The sequence below is a fragment of the Mesoplodon densirostris genome, chromosome 1 (genome assembly GCF_025265405.1).
Source record: "Mesoplodon densirostris isolate mMesDen1 chromosome 1, mMesDen1 primary haplotype, whole genome shotgun sequence".
NCBI classification, from domain to species: Eukaryota; Metazoa; Chordata; class Mammalia; order Artiodactyla; family Ziphiidae; genus Mesoplodon; species Mesoplodon densirostris.
The window spans coordinates 150,336,441-150,357,696 of record NC_082661.1 but is presented as its reverse complement, the minus strand read 5'-3'; the positions used below and the strand labels follow the sequence as shown (position 1 = coordinate 150,357,696).

The 21,256-nt window shown below is 35.4% G+C and overlaps 1 protein-coding gene across 1 annotated transcript; it reads left to right on the top strand.

Annotated features, from left to right (window-relative positions):
• The first annotated feature begins 14,820 nt into the window (after nucleotides 1-14,820).
• LOC132484599 (histone deacetylase complex subunit SAP18-like) lies at nucleotides 14,821-15,594 on the top strand. The gene has a single exon (XM_060091325.1). It carries the CDS (start codon nucleotides 14,821-14,823, stop codon nucleotides 15,337-15,339), a length of 519 nt encoding a protein of 172 aa, XP_059947308.1. The 3' UTR covers nucleotides 15,340-15,594.
• The last annotated feature ends 5,662 nt before the right edge of the window (nucleotides 15,595-21,256 follow it).

The window sequence follows — 21,256 nt, the reverse complement described above, 5'->3', positions numbered from 1 at the left end:
GCAGAACACTCTTCGACATAAATTGCAGCAATATCCTTTTCGATGCATCTCCTAGACTAATGGAAGTAAAAACAAAAATAAACAAATGGAACCTAATTAAACTCAAAAGCTTTTGAACAGCAAAGGAAACCATAAACAAAATGAAAAGACAACCCACAGAATGGGAGAAAATATTCGCCAATGACGTGACTGACAAGGGATTAATCTCCAAAATTTACAAACAGCTCATGAGCTCACTATCAAAAAACAAAAAACAAAAATAACTAAACCCAATAAAAAAAATGGGCAGAAGACCTAAATAGACATTTCTCCAAAGAAGACATACAGATGGCCAAGAGACACATGAAAAAATGTTCAACATTGCTAATTATTAGAGAAATGCAAATTAAAACTACAATGAGATATCACCTTACACCAGTCAGAATGGCCATCATCAAAAAGTCTACAAACAATAAATTTTGGAGGGGATGTGGAGAAAAGGGAACCCTCCTACACTGTTGGTGGGAATGTATATTGGTACAGCCACTATGGAGAACAGTATGGAGGTTCTTTAAAAAACTAAAAATTGAACTACCATATGATTCAGCAATCCCACTTCTGGGTATTTATCAACGGAGTTAAAGTAAAAATCAAAAAGAGATAACTGCATTTGCATGTTCATAGTAGCATTATTCACAATAGCCAGGATTTAGAAACAGCCTAACTATCCACTGACAGATGAATGGATAAAAAATATGTGGTATACACATACAATAGAATATTATGTAGCCTTTAAAAAGAATGAAGTCTTGCCATTTGTGACAACATGGATGGACTTGGAGATAACTCTAAGTGAAATAAGCCAAACACAGAAAGACAACTACTATGTATTTTCACTTATATGTGCAATGTAAAATAATCCAACTCATAGAAGTAGAGAATGGTATTTACCAGGGACTGGGGGAAGGTGAAAATGGGCAGATGATGGTCAAGAGTATAAAGATTCAGGTATATAAGATATTAAGTTCTGGAAGTCTGCTATACAGCATAGTGCCTATGGCTAAAAATACTGTATTGTATACTTAAAATTTACTAAGAGAGTAGCTCTTATGTTAAGTATTTGTAACTAATCATAATAGTAATAATAATAATAATAGAGATGGGAGGAAACTTTGAGAGGTGATGGATGTGCTTATGGCCTTGATAGTGTTGATAGTTTCAAAGTATATACTTACCCGCAAACTCATCCAGTTGTATACATTAAATATGTACAGCTTTTACGTGTCAATCATACCTCAATAAGTAGTTTTAAAACAAAAACTGTGTGACATGAGTGCAGGGACTGACAGACTGATGGAATGGAAAAGAGCACCCAAGAGCCAATTTACTCAAATAAAAAATATTTAATCAACACAGTGTGAAGTTCAATGTAATTATGCACTATTCAATAAGTAGTACCAGCATAATTGTTTAGAAATAAAGAAAAAAATACTGAATCCTTTCTTCACTGTAAACATGAGTAACAATTTAGGTAGGGAAAAAGCCCCTTATGTAAAAAAAATAAAAACAAAACCAATAAAAACTTTATTACCTTGTGATATGGAATGTTTTATTGCTTTATTACCTTATTTTCATCAAAATATACCATATGCTATTAAAAAATCAAGTAATAAACTGGGAGAGAGAGTTGCAGCAGTAACTGACAACAGATTGTTTGCAGAATATATAAGGGACTCTTAAAATGAATAAGAACATGGAAAGAATCAAACAGAAAAATGAACCTAAGTCTTGAGCAGGCATTTCACATAAAAGGGAACACAAATAATAGTTAAACAAGGAGGAAGTTCAATCTTGTACACAGTTAGGAATAAAAACAAATTTTTTAAAACAACAACAAATAGTAAAACCATAATGAGATACTATTTCACAGTCCCAGAATGGCAAATTTAAAGTCTAAGGTTGTCTATCATCCTTATCTACATGGAGCAAGAAGGTTTCTTAACAAAGTCTTGGTGGATCTGTAAAGTGGTAAAACCATTTTGGAAAACATTTTAAAGTGAGACACATGCACGCACACATACTAAACTCTAAGAGAAGCTAATTCATTTATAGTTATTTCATCTACATCAGCTTTTCCACTTTTACAACAGTGCATGCATATGATGCTCATCTTATCAATTTTAGTAGTTACAAATGTTCATCTATAGGAACCTGGACAAATACATTGTCCTTCATAAAATATAAAACTATATAGCAAATAACTATGGCTACACACATCAATTTGGATAAATCTTAGAAACAGTATTCAGTGCAAAAACATGTCTCTGAAGCATTCTTAGAGTATGATACTATACTTTAACACTTTTTAAACTAGCATTTTGTTTTTGGAGACATCTTGTTAGTCATGTTTTAAAGAAAAATAAGAAATAAGAAATAAATTATAAAATAGTTATTACTTCTATAGTTGGGATAAGGTAAGAGTCTGGTAGCTTGGAGCATGGAGGGAGCCTCAGTTTTGACAGTAACACTGTCTTGAGTGGGTGCTGGGCTCATGGCTTCTTATTTTGTCATTCTGTTGACAGTATTTATAATTATTAAATATTATATTGCATGGCAAATATTTTATTACTTATATTGAAACATTATATATGTAATATCTTACAAGATAATTCATCCCTTTTTTATTTTATTTTTCTAATTTTTTGTCTTTTTATTCTTACATTACTTTAGAAACTTGTTATTTAGGCAAACATTTAATATAAAAGTTTTATAAATATAAAGCAAACTTTCTTATTAAAGGTTTATATGGAAAGAATTAATAATATATGCAATCAGTTTTAATGTTCGCAAATATAGTGAATATTCCCATTCATTTAAATTTTTAAATAATTCAGTAATAGTTTGTAATGTTTCATATAATAATTGATACATCTATAAGGATAAGCATTTAATAATTTTGTTTGTATTGCCATATACATTATCAAATTAACTTGTTTTCTAATATATTTACTAATTGCAAATTAGCATATACAAAATCTATTGAAAATGTTGGTATCCAGCCAAAATTCTGAAATTTCTTGTCTGTCTAACAGTTTATTTTCTTGATTAAAAATAACTAAAGTAGTCATAACATTTTAAAATCACATTTAAAACTTAGTGTATGTCACTTTCTCTGTTAAAATACATGGGTTGCCCAGTTTTATCAGAACAATTTTATGATATGATTGTGATTATTATTCCATTTTTTAGATGAGGAACTTGAGGCTTAAAAGTGGTTTAAGAATACACACAAAGTAAGTTGGAGCTAGAATTTGAACACAGGTGGTCTCATTTAAAAACTCACCGGTAAATCAGAATTCATCTCTTATATGATGAGTAAAAGTATTGCCACCTTTTCAAAGTGTTTTAACTCATTTTTCTATTCTTTATTTAGAACTTTCTGAAGGAAATGTATACATAGGGATATACATTTACATATCCAGTTTTTATTAGATACCTACCATTAAATTTGATATTTATTAGATTTAATATTCTCTTTATTGTGTATAAAAATCCTTTTATTTCTACTTATTAAATTTTTTCTAAGGAATTAATTATTAATTGTGTCACATATGTTTGAAATTTTTAAGTTTGTTGTAATGATATTATACATTCTATTAATAAAATTTCTATGAAAACTTTTCCATCATAGTGACTTTAATTTTTAATATATTTAAGAATCCCATGTCATATTATATTATGTAAGTTTTTACTTCTATTCATTGGTGAAATTTGTCTATATATTTATCCCTTCCTACAGTTTTCCCAGTTGTATGTCATGATTAGTTTGGCTATTTCATTTAACTGAATTGGGTTCCAGTATATATTTTTGTGTATTCTAAATAATAGTCTATACAAGTTGTAAATAATTATTTGGTAATATTTGAAATAATTCAGATCCAAAATATTTTTCCCTAGGGTCTTAACACAGATATAGAAATTTATCTGAAAATGATATTTTTCAATGTTTTTGTCCTTTAATACTGAGGAAAATATTGAAGAGAGGTAAGGAGGAAAACCTGGTATACTTTCTTTGCCATATTTCTTTGATATTTTCAGAATTCTTTTTTTTAATTAAATAACTATTTGAGTGTGTATATATCTATCTTTTAATGAAATTTGCATGAAATAGGATAGTCATCCTTCTAAATTTACAAAATGTTCCCCCAGATTTGTACCCTTGATTATTGCCGCATTCATTTGTAATACTTTCTGCTTTGTGAATATCTGTTATATTTAAATTGAGTCTCCAGGATCTGGCCATAATATCATTTTAATTTTATTTTTTAAATGACATTTCTCCACTTTATTCTTTTGTGTTTTCAGGATGTTTTTTAAGTGAGTCTGTGAATTTCTCATTGGAATTTCTACATTGTCAGTTCCACACATTACTCACAATGTGGTTTTTACCTTGACAATCATGATTTTCATTTTAATGCAGTCTTCCCTACAACTTATTGACATCACTGAACAGCTTTGTTCTTAATGGAAAGAATAAATGTCTTCTTCTATTACATGGAAATAATTAGACAAGTATTTTCTAATGTATTCTTTTGTTTTTATACTACATTTTAGATAAAAATGAGGTTTTAGAATATTACACCTTAAACTTGCATTTTTCTTCATAAACTTGAAGCTGAGGGTTTTTCCCCCTTTATTGTTTGGTAGTGGTAGTTTATTATTGGTTGTCTTTCTTAAAAGTTCATTTTGACAATATAGAAAAGGTTAATCTTGATCACATGGAAAAAGCTTTTGGTTCCATGAAAAGCCACAACTTTGACATATATATAAAGTTAAACTCGAAATAAGAAAAAGTGCACAGAGGGACATGAATTCAAAGATTGAGTGCTGCTGGTTGTGGGTGATGAGTCATTTTCTGCTACCTTATGGACTCTTTATGAAGGACCCACACTACATACATCTCACTTAACAGCACAATTGCTTTTCAAATTATGGTGATCATGCTGGGGAAGCATCCCAAGAGCAGGATGATGACTGTCATGTATAGAAATACTAAAGTGAGGGTTTTTTTATGAGGTAGGATTGGTGTGGGAATGGAAATTCTGATTTTTGTGCACTTCCTCTGCTTGCTCTGTAACTTGGTCCTTGACCATGATATTTAACATTTCCTTGCTTATTATTCAGCTCTCAAATGACAATTCATTCCTAACTAATCAGTTTATCATGAGTTTGAAATACCAAGTCATTCAAAGGATGTAGGAGATAATCAACTCTATTATTTTCATGATCTTGAGAGTCTTTGATGGTTGTGGGTGATGGGTCTTGAAAATATTAACTGTACAGTGGACAAAACTATGAACTTAAATATTAACTGTATAATGGAGAGACCTGGCAAACATGACCTTAGCCAGGTAATGAAGGTTAACATCACCAGTGATATCATATGTATATCAATTACCTGGATATGATATGACTAGAAGGGTACTTCATCTCTGTTGTATTCTTTCCAAAAATCCATTACCATTATCTATTGATGTGAAAATAACAACAAAATCCCAGGTGGGCAACATTCTACAGGACACCTGGCCCATATTCCTTAAGTCTGCCAAGTTTATGAAAAACAAGGAAATGATTAGAAACTCAGTAGAAGGTTAGAAGATATGATGATTAATTACAAAGTAGTGCCCAGGAGTTTTCCTCAAAATAAGAAAAAGTGCACAGAGGGACATGAATTCAGATTCAGGGCTGATGGTTGTGGGTGATGAGTCTTTTTCTGCTACTTGATGGAAAAAAAATAAGACATCAATAGATAAGCTACTAAAATCAAAAAAAGAAAAAAATTGGGAAGGCAGTTAAAAGAAATACTCCAATGTCAGTTGCATAGTTTTGACTATGGTAATACAAGATGTTAAGGATGTGGGAAACTGGGTGAGGAATATATGGAAACTCTCCATACTATCATTAGAACTCTTCTGTAAACCTAAATTTATTCTAAAACAAAATGTTAATTAAAATTTTTGAATAGTCCATTCTATATTGCTAATGACAACACCAGATACAGATACTCCATAGAAATTTTCTTCTCTATTGAAGTAGCATATCATGCAGCAATTCAGCCCAGTTGTTTGAGGTAAAAGTAGAAGCCTGAAAATCGCTGAAATGGGCGAATTTCACCTTTGCTATTGGATGATAGATAGGCTGGATGTAGAATATTGGTTGGTTTATTATTTTCAGCACTGTGCCTGATCATTTTCAAAATAAATTCATTTTTTACCCCTTGTTCTCATTCCTATTTCTTTTTTAAAATTTAAGTGATACGTTCTTTATTTTTATTGAAATACAGTTGATTTACAATATCATGTTAGTTTCAGCTGTATAGCACAGCAGTTTAGTTACACACACACATGTATTCTTTTTTTTTAAACATCTTTATTGGAGTATAATTGCTTTACAATGGTGTGTTAGTTTCTATGTTATAACAAAGTGAATCAGCTATACGTATACGTATATCCCCATATCCCCTCCCTCTTACGTCTCCCTCCCAACCTCCCGATCCCACCCCTCTAGGTGGTCACAAAGCACCGAGCTGATCTCCCTGTACCATGTGGCTGCTTCCCACTATCTATCTATTTTACAATCGGTAGTGTATATATGTACATGCCACTCTCTCACTTTGTCCCACCTTACCCTTCCCCCTCCCCGTTTCCTCAAGTCTTTCTCTACATCTGCATCTTCATTCCTGTCCTGCTCCTAGGTTCTTCAGAACCATTTTTTTTATTAGATTCCATATATATGTGTTAGCATACAGTATTTTTGTTCTCTTTTTGACTTACTTCACTCTGTATGACAGACTCTAGGTCCATTCACCTCACTAAAAATAACTTAATTTCATTTCTTTTTATGGCTGAGTAATATTCCATTGTATATATGTGCAACGTCTTCTTTATCCATTCCTCTGTCGAAGGACACTTGGGTTGCTTCCATGTCCTGGCTATTGTAAATAGAACTGCGGTGAACTTTGTGGTACATGACTCTTTTTGAATTGTGGTTTTCTCAGGGTATATGCCCAGTAGTGAGATTGCTGTGTCATATGATAGTTCTATTTTTAGTTTTCTAAGGAGCCTCCATACTGTTCTCCATAGTGGCTGTATCAATTTACATTCCTACCAAGAGTGCAAGAGGGTTCCCTTTTCTCCACACCATCTCCAGCATATATCGTTTGTAGATTTTTTGATGATGGCCATTCTGACTGCTGTGAGGTGATACCTCATTGTAGTTTTGATTTGCATTTCTCTAATGATTAGTGATGTTGAGCATCCTTTCATGTGTTTGTTGGCAATCTGTGTATCTTCTTTGGAGAAATATCTGTATAGGTCTTCTGACCATTTCTGGATTCGGTTGTTTGTTTCTTTGTTATTGAGCTTTATGAGCTACTTGTAAATTTTGGAGATTAATCCTTTGTCAGCTGCTTTGTTTGAAAATGTTTTATCTCATTCTGAGAGTTGTCTTCTCGTCTTGTTTATGGTTTCATTTCCTGTGCAAAAGTCTCTAAGTTTCATTAGGTCCCATTTGTTTATTTTTGTTTTTATTTCCATTTCTCTAGGAGATGGGTCAAAAAGGATCTTGCTGTGATGTATGTCATACAGTGTTCGGCCTATATTTTCCTCTAAGAGTTTTATGGTGTCTGGTCTTACATTTAAGTCTTTAATCCATTTAGAGTTTTATTTTGTGTATGGTGTTAGGGAATGTTCTAATTTCATTCTTTTACATGTAGCTGTCCAGTTTTCCCAGCACAACTTATTGAAGAGACTATCTTTGCTGCATTGTATATTCTTGCCTCCTTTATCAAAGATAAGGTGACCATAGGTGCATGGGTTTATCTCTGGGATTTCTATCCTGTTCCATTGATCTACATGTCTGTTTTTGTTTCAGTACCATACTGTCTTGATTACTGTAACTTTGTAGTATAGTCTGAAGTCAGGGAGCCTGATCCCTCCAGCTCCATTTTTCTTTCTCAAGATTGCTTTTGCTATTCGGGGTCTTTTGTGTTTCCTTACAAATTGTGAAATTTTTTGTTCTAGTTCTGTGAAAAATGCCAGTGGTAGTTTGATAGGGATTGCATTGAATCTGTAGATTGCTTTGGGTAGTATAGGCATTTTCACAATGTTGATTCTTCCATCCAAGAACATGGTATATCTCTCCATCTGTTGTATCATCTTTAATTTCTTTCATCAGTGTCTTATAGTTTTCTGCACACAGGTGTTTTATCAACTTAGGTAGGTTTATTCCTAGGTATTTTATTGTCTTTGTTGCAGTGGTAAATGGGAGTGTTTCCTTAATTTCTCTTTCAGATTTCTCATCATTAGTGTATAGGAATGCCAGAGATTTCTGTGCATTAATTTTGTATCCTTCAACTTTACCAAATTCATTGATTAGTTCTAGTAGGTTTCTGTTAGAATCTTTAGGATTCTCTATGTATAGGATCATGCCATCTGTAAACACTGACAGCTTTACTTCTTTTCCAATTTGGATTCATTTTATTTCTTTTTCTTCTCTGATTGCTGCAGCTAAAATTTCCAAAACTATGTTGAATAATAGTGCTGAGAGTAGACAACCTTGTCTTGTTCCTGATCTTTGAAGAAATGGTTTCAGTTTTTCACCATTGAGAATTATGTTGGCTGTGGGTTTGTCCTATATGGCCTTTATTATGTTGAGGTAAGTTCCCTCTATGCCCACTTTCTGGCGAGTTTTTATCATAATTGGGTGTTGAATTTTGTCAAAAGGTTTTCCTGCATCTATTGAGATGATCATATGTTTTTTCTCCTTCAGTTTGTTAATATGGTTTATCACATTGATTGATTTGCATATATTGAAGAATCCTTGCATTCCTGTGGTAAACCCCACTTGTATGATCCTTTTAATGTGCCGTTGGATTTTGTTTGCTAGTATTTTTTTGAGGAGTTTTGCATCTATATTCATCAGGGATATTGGCCTGTAGTTTTCTTTCTTTGTGACATCTTTGTCTGGTTTTGGTATCAGGGTGATGGTGGCCTCATAGAATGAATTGGGGAGTACTCCTTCCTCTGCTATATTTTGGAAGACTTTGAGAAGGATAGGTGTTAGCTCTTCTCTAAATGTTTGATAGAATTGGCCTGTGAAGCCATCTGGTCCTAGGCTTTTGTTTGTTGGAAGATTTTTAATCACAGTCTCAATTTCAGTGCTTGTTATTGGTCTTGATTATATTTTTTTATTTCTTCCTGGTTCAGTCTTGGTAGGCTGTGCTTTTCTAAGAATTTGTCCATTTCTTTCAGGTTGTCAATTTTTTTGGCATATAATTTCTTGTAGTAATCTCTCATGATCCTTTGTATTTCTGCAGTGTCAGTTGTTACTTCTCCTTTTTTCATTTCTAATTCTATTCATTTGAGTCTTCTCCCTTTTTTTCTTGATGAGTCTGGTAATAGTTTATCAATTTTGTTTATCTTCTCAAAGAACCAGCTTTTAGTTTTATTAATCTTTGCTACTGTTCTTCATTTCTTTTTCATTTATTTCTGATCTGATCTTTATGATTTCTTTCCTTCTCCTAACTTTGGGGTTTTTTTTATTCTTCTTTCTCTAATTTCTTCAGGTGTAAGATTAGGCTGTTTATTTGAGATGTTTCTTGTTTCTTGAGGTAGGATTGTATTGCTATATACTTCCCTCTTAGAACTGCTTTTGCTGCATCCCATAGGTTTTTGGTCACCGTGTTTTCATTGTCATTTGCTTCTATGTATTTTTTGATTTCCTCTTTGATTTATTCAGTGATCTCTTGGTTATTTAGTAGTGTATTTTTTTAGCCTCCATGTGTTTGTACTTTTTACAAAACTTTTCCTGTGATTGATATCTAGTCTCATAGCATTGTGGTTGGAAAAGGTACTTGATACAATTTGAATTTTCTTAAATTTATGAAGGCTTGATTTGTGACCCAAGATATGATCTATAATGAAGAATGTTCCATGAACACTTGAGAAGAATGTGTATTCTATTTTTTTTGGATGGAATGTTCTATAATTATCAATTAAGTCCATCTTATTTAATGTATCATTTAAAGCTTGTGTTTCCTTATTTATTTTCATTTTGGATGATCTGTCCATTGGTGACAGTGGGGTGTTAAAGTCTCCTACTATGATTTTGTTACCGTCCATTTCCTGTTTTATGGTTGTTAGCATTTGCCTTATGTATTGAGGTACCCCTATGTTGGGTGCATAAATATTTACAACTGTTGTAACTTCTTCTTGGATTGATCCCTTGATCATTATGTAGTGCCCTTCTTTGTCTCTTGTAATAGTCTTTATTTTAAATTTTATTTTGTCTGATATGAGAATTACTCCTCCAGCTTTCTTTTGATTTCCATGTACATGGAATGTATTTTTCCATCCACTCACTTTCAGTCTGTATGTGTCCCTAGGTCTGAAGTGTGTCTCTTGTAGAAAACGTATATACGGGTCTTGTTTTTGTATCCATTCAGCCAGTCTATGTCTTTTGGTTGGAGCATTTAATCCATTTACATTTAAGGTAGTTATCAATCTGTATGTTCCTATTACCACTTTCTAAGTTGTTTTGGGTTTGCTACTGTAGGTCTTTTCCTTCTCTTGTGTTTCCTGCCTAGAGAAGTTCCTTTAGCATTTGTTGTAAAGCTGATTTAGTGGTGCTGAATTCTCTTAGCTTTTGCTTGTCTGTAAAGGTTTTGATTTCTCCATTGAATCAGAATGAGATCCTTGCTGGTTAGTGTAATCTTGGTTGTAGGTTTTTCCCTTTCATCACTTTAAATATGTCCTGCCAGTCCCTTCTGGCTTGCAGAGTTTCTGCTGAAAGATGAGCTGTTAACCTTATGGGGATTCCCTTGTATGTTATTTGTTGCTTTTCCCTTGCTGCTTTTAATATTTTTTTCTGTGGATTTAATTTTTGAAAGTTTGATTATTATGTGTCTTGGAGTGTTTCTCCTTGGATTTTTCCTCTTTGGGACTCTGTGTGCTTCCTGGACTTGATCGATTATTTCCTTTCCTATATTAGGGAAATTTTCAATTATAATCTCTTAAAATATTTTCTCAGTTCCTTTCTTTTTCTCTTCTTTTTCTGGGACCCCTGTAATTCGAGTGTTGTTGCATTTAATGTCCCAGAATTCTCTGAGACTCTCCTCAATTATTTTCATTCTTTTTTCTTTATTCTGCTCTGCTGTAGTTATTTCCACTATTTTATCTTCCAGATCACTTATCCATTCTTCTGCCTCAGTTATTCTGCTATTGATTCTTTCTATAGAGTTTTAAATTTCATTTATTGTTTTCTTCATCATTGCTTGTGTGCTCTTTAGTTCTTTTATGTACTTGTTAAATGTTTCATGTATATTCTCCATTCAATTTCCAAGATTTTGGATCATCTTTACTATCATTACTCTGAATCCTTTTTCAGGTAGATTGCCTATTTCCTCTTAATTTGTTTGGTCTGGTGGGTTTTACCTTGCTCCTTCATCTGCTGTGTGTTTCTCTGTCTTCTCATTTTGCCTAATTTACTGCATTTCGTGTCTCCTTTTCACGGGCTGCAGGTTCATAATCCCCGTTGTTTTTGATGTCTGCCCCAGTGGCTGAGGTTGGTTCAGTGGGTTGTGTAGGCCTCCTGGTCGGGGGCACTGGTGCTGTTTTCTGTTGGATGATGGTGGATCTTGTCTTTCTGGTTGGCAGGACTGCATCCATTGGTGTGTTTTGGGGTGACTGTGACCTTATGATTTTAGGCAGCCTCTCTGCTAATGGGTGGGGTTGTGTTCCTGTCTTGCAAGTTGTTTGGCATAGGGTGTCCTGCACTGTAGCTTTCTGGTCATTGATTGGAGCTGGATCGTAGTGTTGAGATGGAGATCTCTGGGAGAGCTTTCGCTGTTTGATATTACATGGAAGCAGGAGGTCTCTGGTGGACCAATGTCTTGAACCTGGCTCTCCCACCTCAGATACACAGGCCTGACACCCAGCCAGAGCACCAAGACCCTGTCAACCACATGTCTCAGAAAAAAAAGGGAGAAACAAAGAATGAAAGAAGGGAAGGACGGAAGGAAGGAAGGAAGGAAAATAAGAAAATAAGAGAAAGTTATTCAAATAAAAAAATTATTAAAAATTAAATAGTAAGGCTTCCCTGGTGGCACAATGGTTGAGAGTCCGCCTGCTGATGCAGGGGACACGGGTTCATGCCCTGGTCTGGGAAGATCCCACATGCTGTGGAGCCTGTGCGTCCGGAGCCTGTGCTCCACAACGGGAGAACCCACAACAGTGAAAAGCCCGTGTACTGCAAAAAAATAAAATAAATAAATAAAAGTAATAGAAAGAAAGAAGAGAGTAACCAAACCAAAAAACAAATCCACCAATGATAAGATGTGCTAAAAACTATACAATAAAAAAAAAAAAGAAGAAGCCTAGGACAAATGGCAAAATCTAGGCTATATAGACATAATCACACAAAGTCCACTGCCTCAATTTTGGGATGATTCATTATCCATTCATTTCTTCCACAGATACAGGGTACATCAAGTTGATTGTGCAGATTTAATCTGCTGCTCTTGAGGCTTCTGGCTGGAGATTTCCCTTTCTCTTCTTTTTTTGCACAGCTCCTGGGGTTCAGCTTTGCATTTGGCCCCGCCTCTGCATGTAGTTCACCTGAGGGCAGCTGTTCTTCTCTCAGACAGGACAGGGTTAATGGATCAGCTGATTAGGGGACTCTGGCTCACTCAGGCCAGGGGGAGGGAGGGATACGGAATGGGGAGTGAGCCTGCAGCGTCAGAGGCCAGCATGAAGCTGCAATAGCCTGAGGCATGCCGTGTGTTCTCCCGGGGAAGTTGTCCCTGGATCATGGGACCCTGGCAGTGGCAGGCTGCACCGGCTCCCAGTAGGGGTGGTGTGGATAGTGACCTGTGCTTGCACACAGGCCTCAGCAGCAGCCTTAATGTCTCGTGACTGTCTCTGGTGTCCGATCTGAGAGCCACAGCTCACACCAGTCTCTGGAGCTCGTTTAGGCATTGCTCTGAATCCCCTCTCCTCACACACTTCGAAACAATCTTCTCTTGCCTCTTAGGCAGGTCCAGACTTTTTCCTGGACTCCCTCCCATCTAACTGTGGTGCACTAGCCCCCTTCAGGCTGTGTTCATGCAACCAACCCCAGTCCTCTCCCTGGGATCTGACCTCCGAAGCCCGAGCCTCAGCTCCCACCCCGTGCCCACTCCGGCAGGTGAGCAGACAAGCATCTCGGGCTGGTGAGTGCTGGTTGGCACCAATCCTCTCTGCAGGAATCTGTCTGCTTTTCCCTGTGCACCCCTGTTGCTGCACTCTCCTCCAAGGCTCCGAAGCTTCTCCCCTGCCCACCACCCTCATCTCCACCAGTGAAGGGGCTTCCTAGTGTGTGGAAACTTTTCCTCCTTCACAGCTCACTTCCAGAGGTGCAGGGCCCATCCCTATTCTTCTGTCCCTGTTTTTTCTTTTGCCCTACCCAGGTATGTGGGGAGTTTCTTGCCTTTTGGGAAGTCTCAGGTCTTCTGCCAGCGTTCAGTAGGTGTTCTGTAGGACTTGTTCCACATGTAGTTGTATTTCTGATGTATTTATGGGGAGGAAGGTGATATCCACGTCTTACTCTTCCACCATCTTGAAGGTCTCTCCCCACATATGTATTCTTAAAAGAGCACTTTTAAGGCACATTTCTTTAAGTTTTGGAATCAGGTTTGCCTCTCCTTTTTCATTGTGAGAGGACTTGGCCAAAATCATTACAAAGATAAGAATAAGTTGCATAACAGCTGCAAAGAAACAGAACAAAATCCACACACAAACTACTAATAAGATTTATTTAAAATAATATTGTATCAACTCCTAAATAGATTTTATTCTTCTATGCCGGTAAGTGCCAAATAGAAAATGTAATGAAAAATTAGATGCCTTTCTCAGAAACAATAAAATAAATATTGTGCCTAATTTTTATCTAATGAGAAGTTCCTAAGTCCTTGGTGAACAAAATTTGCAAAACTATTTGAGGACATAAAATGCCTGAACACAGGAAGAGATATACTCTTTTCAGGCCTAATGTCTAAATATATTAATTGTGAATATGCTAAGTCTTTCCAAATCAATCCATGCATTCAATGCTATTCTAATTAGAATTATGGTTGGAAAAAATAAATGTCCATGTATAGTTAAGGGAACTTTGAGAGAGATCAAGAAGAGACAGACTTACTCTATATCTGCAAAGATGTAATAACAATGAAAATAATTTAAGAAATAAGTTACTAACACATTACAATAAATTTTCCAATGAAAAATAGTGGAGAAACTAAACATACATCCACGAATATAGTGGAAATTAATGTAGAGATGACATTATATAATAGTTAGAAAAAGACAGAATATCTCATAGATATGGTTGAGACAAGTTCTGTTTTCATGGAAAAGAACTATAGCCAGAATCCTGCTTCATACCACTTACTAAAAACAAACTAACCCCTAAAGGTGAAGACTAAATCTGTAAAATTGTAAAGTCAATAGAAAAAAATTGTACCTACAGTATTTTGTGGCCTTATAGAAAGGGCTTAATATTGACCAAGTTTACAACACATGATATCAGAATATATCTTTTTCTACATTAAAATATATGATCTACAAAAGAAACTATAGGCAACATAAATAGAAAAAACTGAAAGAATACCAATATCAAGACTCTAAAGATATTAGTATGTACAGTATATAAAGAACTGCTGCAAATCAATATCAAAAAAGAAGAAACACCCAAAAGAAAAATGATTAGTAAGCAATCAAATCTTAAAAATAAACACCTGGGGTTCTCATGCTCGCTGTTGGGGTCGGAGGTCAGGGCGAGCGTCTCGCGGGCCGCAGGAGGAAGATGGCGGTGGAGTCGCGCATTACTCAGGAGGAGATTAAGAAGGAGCCCGAGAAGCCCATCGATCGGGAGAAGACCTGCCAACTGTTGCTGCGCGTCTTCACCACCAACAACGGCCGCCACCACCGCATGGACGAGTTCTCCCGCGGAAACGTGCCGTCCAGCGAGCTGCAGATCTACACCTGGATGGATGCAACCCTGAAAGAACTGACTAGTTTAGTAAAAGAAGTCTACCCAGAAGCCAGAAAGAAGGGCACACACTTCAATTTTGCAATTGTTTTTACAGATCTTAAAAGGCCTGGCTATCGAGTAAAGGAGATTGGCAGCACCATGTCGGGGAGAAAGGGGACTGACGACTCCATGACGCTGCAGTCGCAGAAGTTCCAAATCGGAGACTATCTGGACATAGCAATCACTCCTCCAAATCGGGCACCGCCTCCTTCAGGGCGCATGAGGCCATACTGAATTTTATTTACTATTTCTTGAATTTATTTTCCATTCAATTATGTAAAATAAACTTTTGCTTTTTCCTCCTCCCCTTACTGCCATTAAGCCTTTAAACTCTAAACAAATTGTAATGCATCTATTTAGGAGTTAGACTTGGCTTTGCTGTGGTATGAATATTAATAGAAAGTCCATGTTTCACGTTCTTCTGTAAAATATGAAAAGTGCTCTTAGCATTATATGTAAAACTGTATTGTTAAACATATGTTGCAGTCACTTTGAGTGTGAAAGTTAATGGGGCATGGGTTCAGGGTTTAATTTAGTATTGGGGGTTTATGCTAAGTAATGGAGTTGGTATGTTTAAGCCCAAATGGGGCAGAACAGGAAAGCCATGAGATTGTATTAAATAGAGCAGTTTGTCGCCCAGAAGGTTGTACGGAGTTGGGAAGAAGACCTTTGGGAAGGTGAGAGGGCAGCTGAGGCGTTTTGGAACAGTCTGAGCTGAGGCGAGTTGAAGAAGCTGTCTGTGTTTGAAGGGAGCAGCCTGCCTGAATCAAGGTGTGATGACAAGTTAGAGAAAAGGAGAATGGGTGCCACAGTGAGGCCTTCTTATGTTTTAAAAATGGTGAGAATGGGGCATTCTGAGGGCAGGAAGTAGTACAGAGGAACAAGGGTTAGAACTTAGGATAAGGATGGAAAGGTTTACCTTGAAGATCTGAAAATGCAGGGAGGAATGAAAGAAGAATCTTAAGATCAAGGGAGAAGGTCAGGGATGAGGTCAAGTTAAGTAGGGGATGTTCACATGCCCTGTTCAGTGCTGGGGCTGACCCGTGTCTGATTTGAGAGGCAGTATGCACAGTGGTTATAACCAGCTGGGCTGAACATTTAAATCCTGGTTACACTAATAGCAACCTTGGACCAGTTACTTGAACCTGTTTTTTTTGTTTGTTTAAAATTTGTAAAATGGAGGTAACAGCCCACAGGATTGTGAAGACTAATTAAATGTTTGCAAAGGGCTTAGAATAGTCCCTGACACGTAAGAAACAAAGTGAACTACAGAGTTCGGTCAGGACGGGTGCCGCCTCCTCCACGGCACTGTTACAGTCTCAGCTTGAAGGTTATAAACAGTGTGCAGTATGTGATCAGGCCAATTACCTTTAGTCTACTGCAGTAGAAAAGTTTGAAAATGTGTATTCCAAAATTTGAAAAAATGTACTAGCAAAGTAACATGGCAGTCATTTGATCTTGTACATACAAAAGCAGCCTTTTAAATCTAATGATTGTAGGATTGGGGTCCCTGGTGCAGTCAGCAGGTGACAGATGCCAGCCTGGAACCCCGATCTAGGGCCTCCTCTCCACTGACGTTTGCGCAAACCCTTGGATTCTTTATTCATTCACACTAGGTAGGCTTGAGCTCCTTCAGTCACACAGTTAACTTACACCTAATTGTTTGGGGAAGAGGAGCCATGATGACCTTCCTGTCTGTGGAGACGGTATGTACTCTGCAGGTCAAGAGGGCAGGAACTCATTAAAGGACTCTGAAAGCCAACTTCTCTTAATGGTGTGAACTCCTACAATGGGGGCTTCGCCTGTAATTCCAGGCGAGTTGAAAATAAAGCGGTTTATTTGCTTGGTTAAAATAAATAAATAAATAAATAAACACCTGAATTGCTAACAAATGCTTGACTAATTACTTAAACTGCCTAGAAGTAAGTAAAGTGCAAATTTGAAATAATGGCATGACACTGCTGTACACCTATCATTTTGGCATAGGATAAAAGTGTTACAGAATCAAAATTGATCAGGACATTAGGAGACATCAAATTCCTGTATTTTTATTGAAAACATTATGAAGATAAGCCGGTATTAGTTACTGAAATTATGTGTTTAAATTAAGGAACATGATGTTCCACTCTTTTGTATGTATCTCACAGTATTTCAAGCACAGATTCATATAAAACATGAACAAGTAGGTTCATTATAATATTGTTTATGGTAAAAGGGAATTAGAGGAGGCTTATGTGTCCATCACTAGAAGATAAAAGCAAGTTAAATGTTGAGGATGCAGTTAGATGAAATAACCTAAAAATACCAAGTAACAGAGAGATTATGCAATTTTCCCAGCATTATATGACTAGTAAGAAGTAGAATCATTACAAACTCTTTGTCATATTTCAGAGATTGTACTTTTAATCACAGCTCTCAAAGAAACTAGCTTTGCATGAAAAATGTAAACAAGATGTTGAAAACTACAGAGAAGTACAATTTATATAAACTAAAAATAAATGTACACTCTAACCAGTGCTATATAATCTCAAGGATAAATACAGATGTAAGAATAGTAAATAGGTAAGGAGTGGTGGAGATGGATGGGAATGGGATTGGGACACAAAGAGTAAAAGTACTCAAATAAAATAATACAAGCAGAAGTGCTCAAGATGCTGGCCATTATCATTATTAAGTAATTAGAATAATTTATTTTTCAGAGTCAGACATATTTATAAATAATCTATTGTTAAGATAATATTTTTTTCTGATTTTGAGAAATCCTCAGTTATTTAAAAGTAAAATTCAGCACGTATTCAAACTTTTAATAAAAATAGTTAACAATTATCTAAGCCATAGGCCACGCTATGAGTCAGGCACGGTTTTATGATAGATAATAGATAGCTAAACAGTAGATAGCTAGCTAGACATATTGAATACAGAAATATAGATAGAGAGATAGATATATGTATAGCTATGTAATCAGTGATATACATACATGTATATATATACATATCCTCATTCTTTACTCAAAACATCAGTGCTATTAAATACCTTCTTCATTTTTGTGATAAGAAAATTAAGACCACGGAAACTGAAATGGCTTGTACAAGTTCAACCAGTGTGGTAGACTGAATAATGCCCCAAAGATGTTCACATTCTGATCCCTGGAATCTGTGAGTATTTACCTTATAGGGCAAAAGGGTGAATATCTTATGGCAAAAGATGTGATTAATTTAAGGATCCTGAGATGGACTGATTATCCTGGATTATCTGGGTGGATCCAATATAATCACAAGCATTCTCATAATACAGGAAGCAGAAGGGTCAGACAGAGAAAGATGATCTGTGAAGGAGGAAGATGTGATTACAGAAGAGGAGAAATTAGAGGAAAAGAGAGATTTGGTGATGTTACACTTTAAAGATGAAGGAAGGGACCACAAGCCTGAGAATATAGACATCCTCTATAAGCTGGAAAAGGTAAAGAAACAGATTCTCCTCTACAGCCACCAAAAAGAAAGCAGCTCTGCCGTCACCTTTATTTTAGCCCTTTAAGTCCCACTTTCTGCTTCAAATTTCCAGAAATTTAAGAAAATAAATTTATTTTAAACTACTAATTTTGTAGTAATTTGTTGCAGCAATTGGAAACTAATAGAACCAGCTAGTATCAGAGCCACATTTCAGTCTTATCTAATATTCTCCAATTGTACTTTCTATCTCAATTTAATAACTTGGAATATTCTTAGGTGACACATTATGGAATTATTATGAATATGTTTTTCAAATTAAGTCCTTCAAAATCTTCTCATGACTCAACTAAATTTGACCTTTGTAACAGACAGTGAAATTTCCTAACCTGTGAAGCTGTATCACATTATGGCACAGAAATTAAAATATCCCTGTTTTATATGGACCCAGGCAGCATGCACTTGCTTTCCAAATTGCAACTTTTCTACTGATATTTGAATATGTGCTAAGGCATGATGATGAACCCATAATCGATCCCTACTTGAAAAGGTGTGAAATAATACCTAAATTACCTCAGTGACATTTCAGAATCATACTCTTACTGAAAGAAATGCAAAGAAACAAGTAATGACTTAATTCAGAAGAATATCTCCCACTTGTTAGCACAATGTCTGACATATAGTAGAGATTAAAACAATACTTGTTGAATAAAAATATATATATTTCAAATAATCTCACAGTGAAATTAATTTAGAAAAATTATTTCATAAATCTGCTTCATTTCTATTGTCACATAAATCTTTTATTTTAGTTCACATAGAAGAGCAGAACATACTGTTATAATTACAGCTATTATTATGAATTCGAATGATGTTATTTTTTTATCTATCATTTGGAGCTAAAAAAGAGCAATGCAGCTTCACTTGAGTTAGTGCTAAGACATTTACAATAGATGAGAATTAATTTAAATGGTATAATATACCAATTGTCATTAAATAAGCCTAGAGCTGCTTTAAAAAATTATTGTCACTTGAGTTAGGAATTATAACTTTCTCTGCTGTTTTATATTCATCAAAAAGACTAAATTTGGAATTAGAAGAAATGCAATGTACTGCTTTAAGCCACTTTTGAGTTTACAAGTTGACAGAACTTTTCTTTAAGCACAGTTTACAAGAAGGAAAATTTGAACTGAAAGAAAATGGGACACAGCTATGTCTCTGTGTTTGAGTATCATGAATACCTTGGTTATGAGAGACTATCTGGAAAATGCTTCTTTCCTACACACTATTCAATTGTTGTCCTATGTCATGAATAAATACCTGGCTTTTTCTGGTTGTACATAAATGATCAAGGTCATACACAATCATATAAATAGGTAGAGATTTAATGAGAGGACAGTTAAAGGTCTGAGATAACTAAGGAGGCGTCAAAGCATTTCCTAAGGTAAATACAATCTTGAGAAATCCTTAGGGCCTTAATTGACAGTGGATTACTCTATTCTCTCCTTTTATTCCTCTCAGGCTCCCAAACACAGGCCTTTAAAAATTAAATTTTCCAGATTAAGATTCCTAGACTTCATAGGTATTGTAAATGCATAGTTCAAAACCCCATAAACACAGGGCTGTTGTTTTAAATCCTCTCATGATAATCTTTTTGTTTGTTTATTTGTATTTCATTGCCTAGAATTTTGTAAAAAAAAAACATAGTTGTCATCTCTCTTTACCCGTGAGCTGACTGAAGATGTAGCACTTCAAGGAGTCTCCACATTAAATAGGGGATCTCAGTCTCAATTCCTTTTACCACATCTTTGCATGAGCCAAATGACTTATCTCTCCTGAGTGGTTTCTGTGTAACCTTTAGATCTTTTTAGCCAATATTTTCAGCCATCAGCAGGGTAACTGAAATTTAAGGTCACCACTCTGCTTTTAAATTACTTCTAATTTTTGGCATCTGCAGATTTTCTTTCTTTTCAGTTCAAAAATAGACTGAAAGGGCAGTTATTGTATTTATCCAGTATTTTTGTTTGTTAATCTGGTCCACAATTGTGCTAGAATTAAAAAATGTTAGTGTAACCTCATTTTTAGGCAGAATTTGTGATTAATCATTTGAGTATAGTGCTGTCATAATTTAGTTTGATAAAAGTAGTAATTTATGATTTTGTTAAAGATATTGAAAATATTTATTCATTAAGACTACCTTTTGAATTATCCACCGAGAACAAATCAATAATTGTTTTTACCATTTCCAGTTGCTCAGGGTTTGTTTCCAGCCCTATTTATCTAATTCCCCAAGCACATAATCCCATGGAATTTGACATTCTGAATTAATCTGTGGTAGATGTCTGCTTTTCCCTGTCCAACAAACCTTCTGTTGTCTTTTGGAAATACAAGCCAGTTATTCTCTGAGGAACTTCTCATCTGTTACTGGATAGAGATCTCAATCAACAGGTCATGATTCCCCCATGAACTGGGGTGGTCACCACAGTTATTTTTCCAGTGCAAAGTTTTGGTTGAAGAGAAAACTCTTTTACTCTTTTCACATGTAGTCCTGGAGGTACTGAGGACATGATCACAAATACATAATGCCTGCCTAAAATTAAAACTGCAAAGTTTAAGTCAGAGCTGAAAAGGTAGATTTGGAATATTATGTGACTCTGTGCATTAAGCCAGTCTTAAAAGGAGATCTTTTACTGAACATTTAACTT

Excerpts from the sequence above, each read along its gene's own strand:
- LOC132484599 (XM_060091325.1), top strand. The coding sequence starts at position 14,821 with ATGCTCGCTGTTGGGGTCGGAGGTCAGGGCGAGCGTCTCGCGGGCCGC.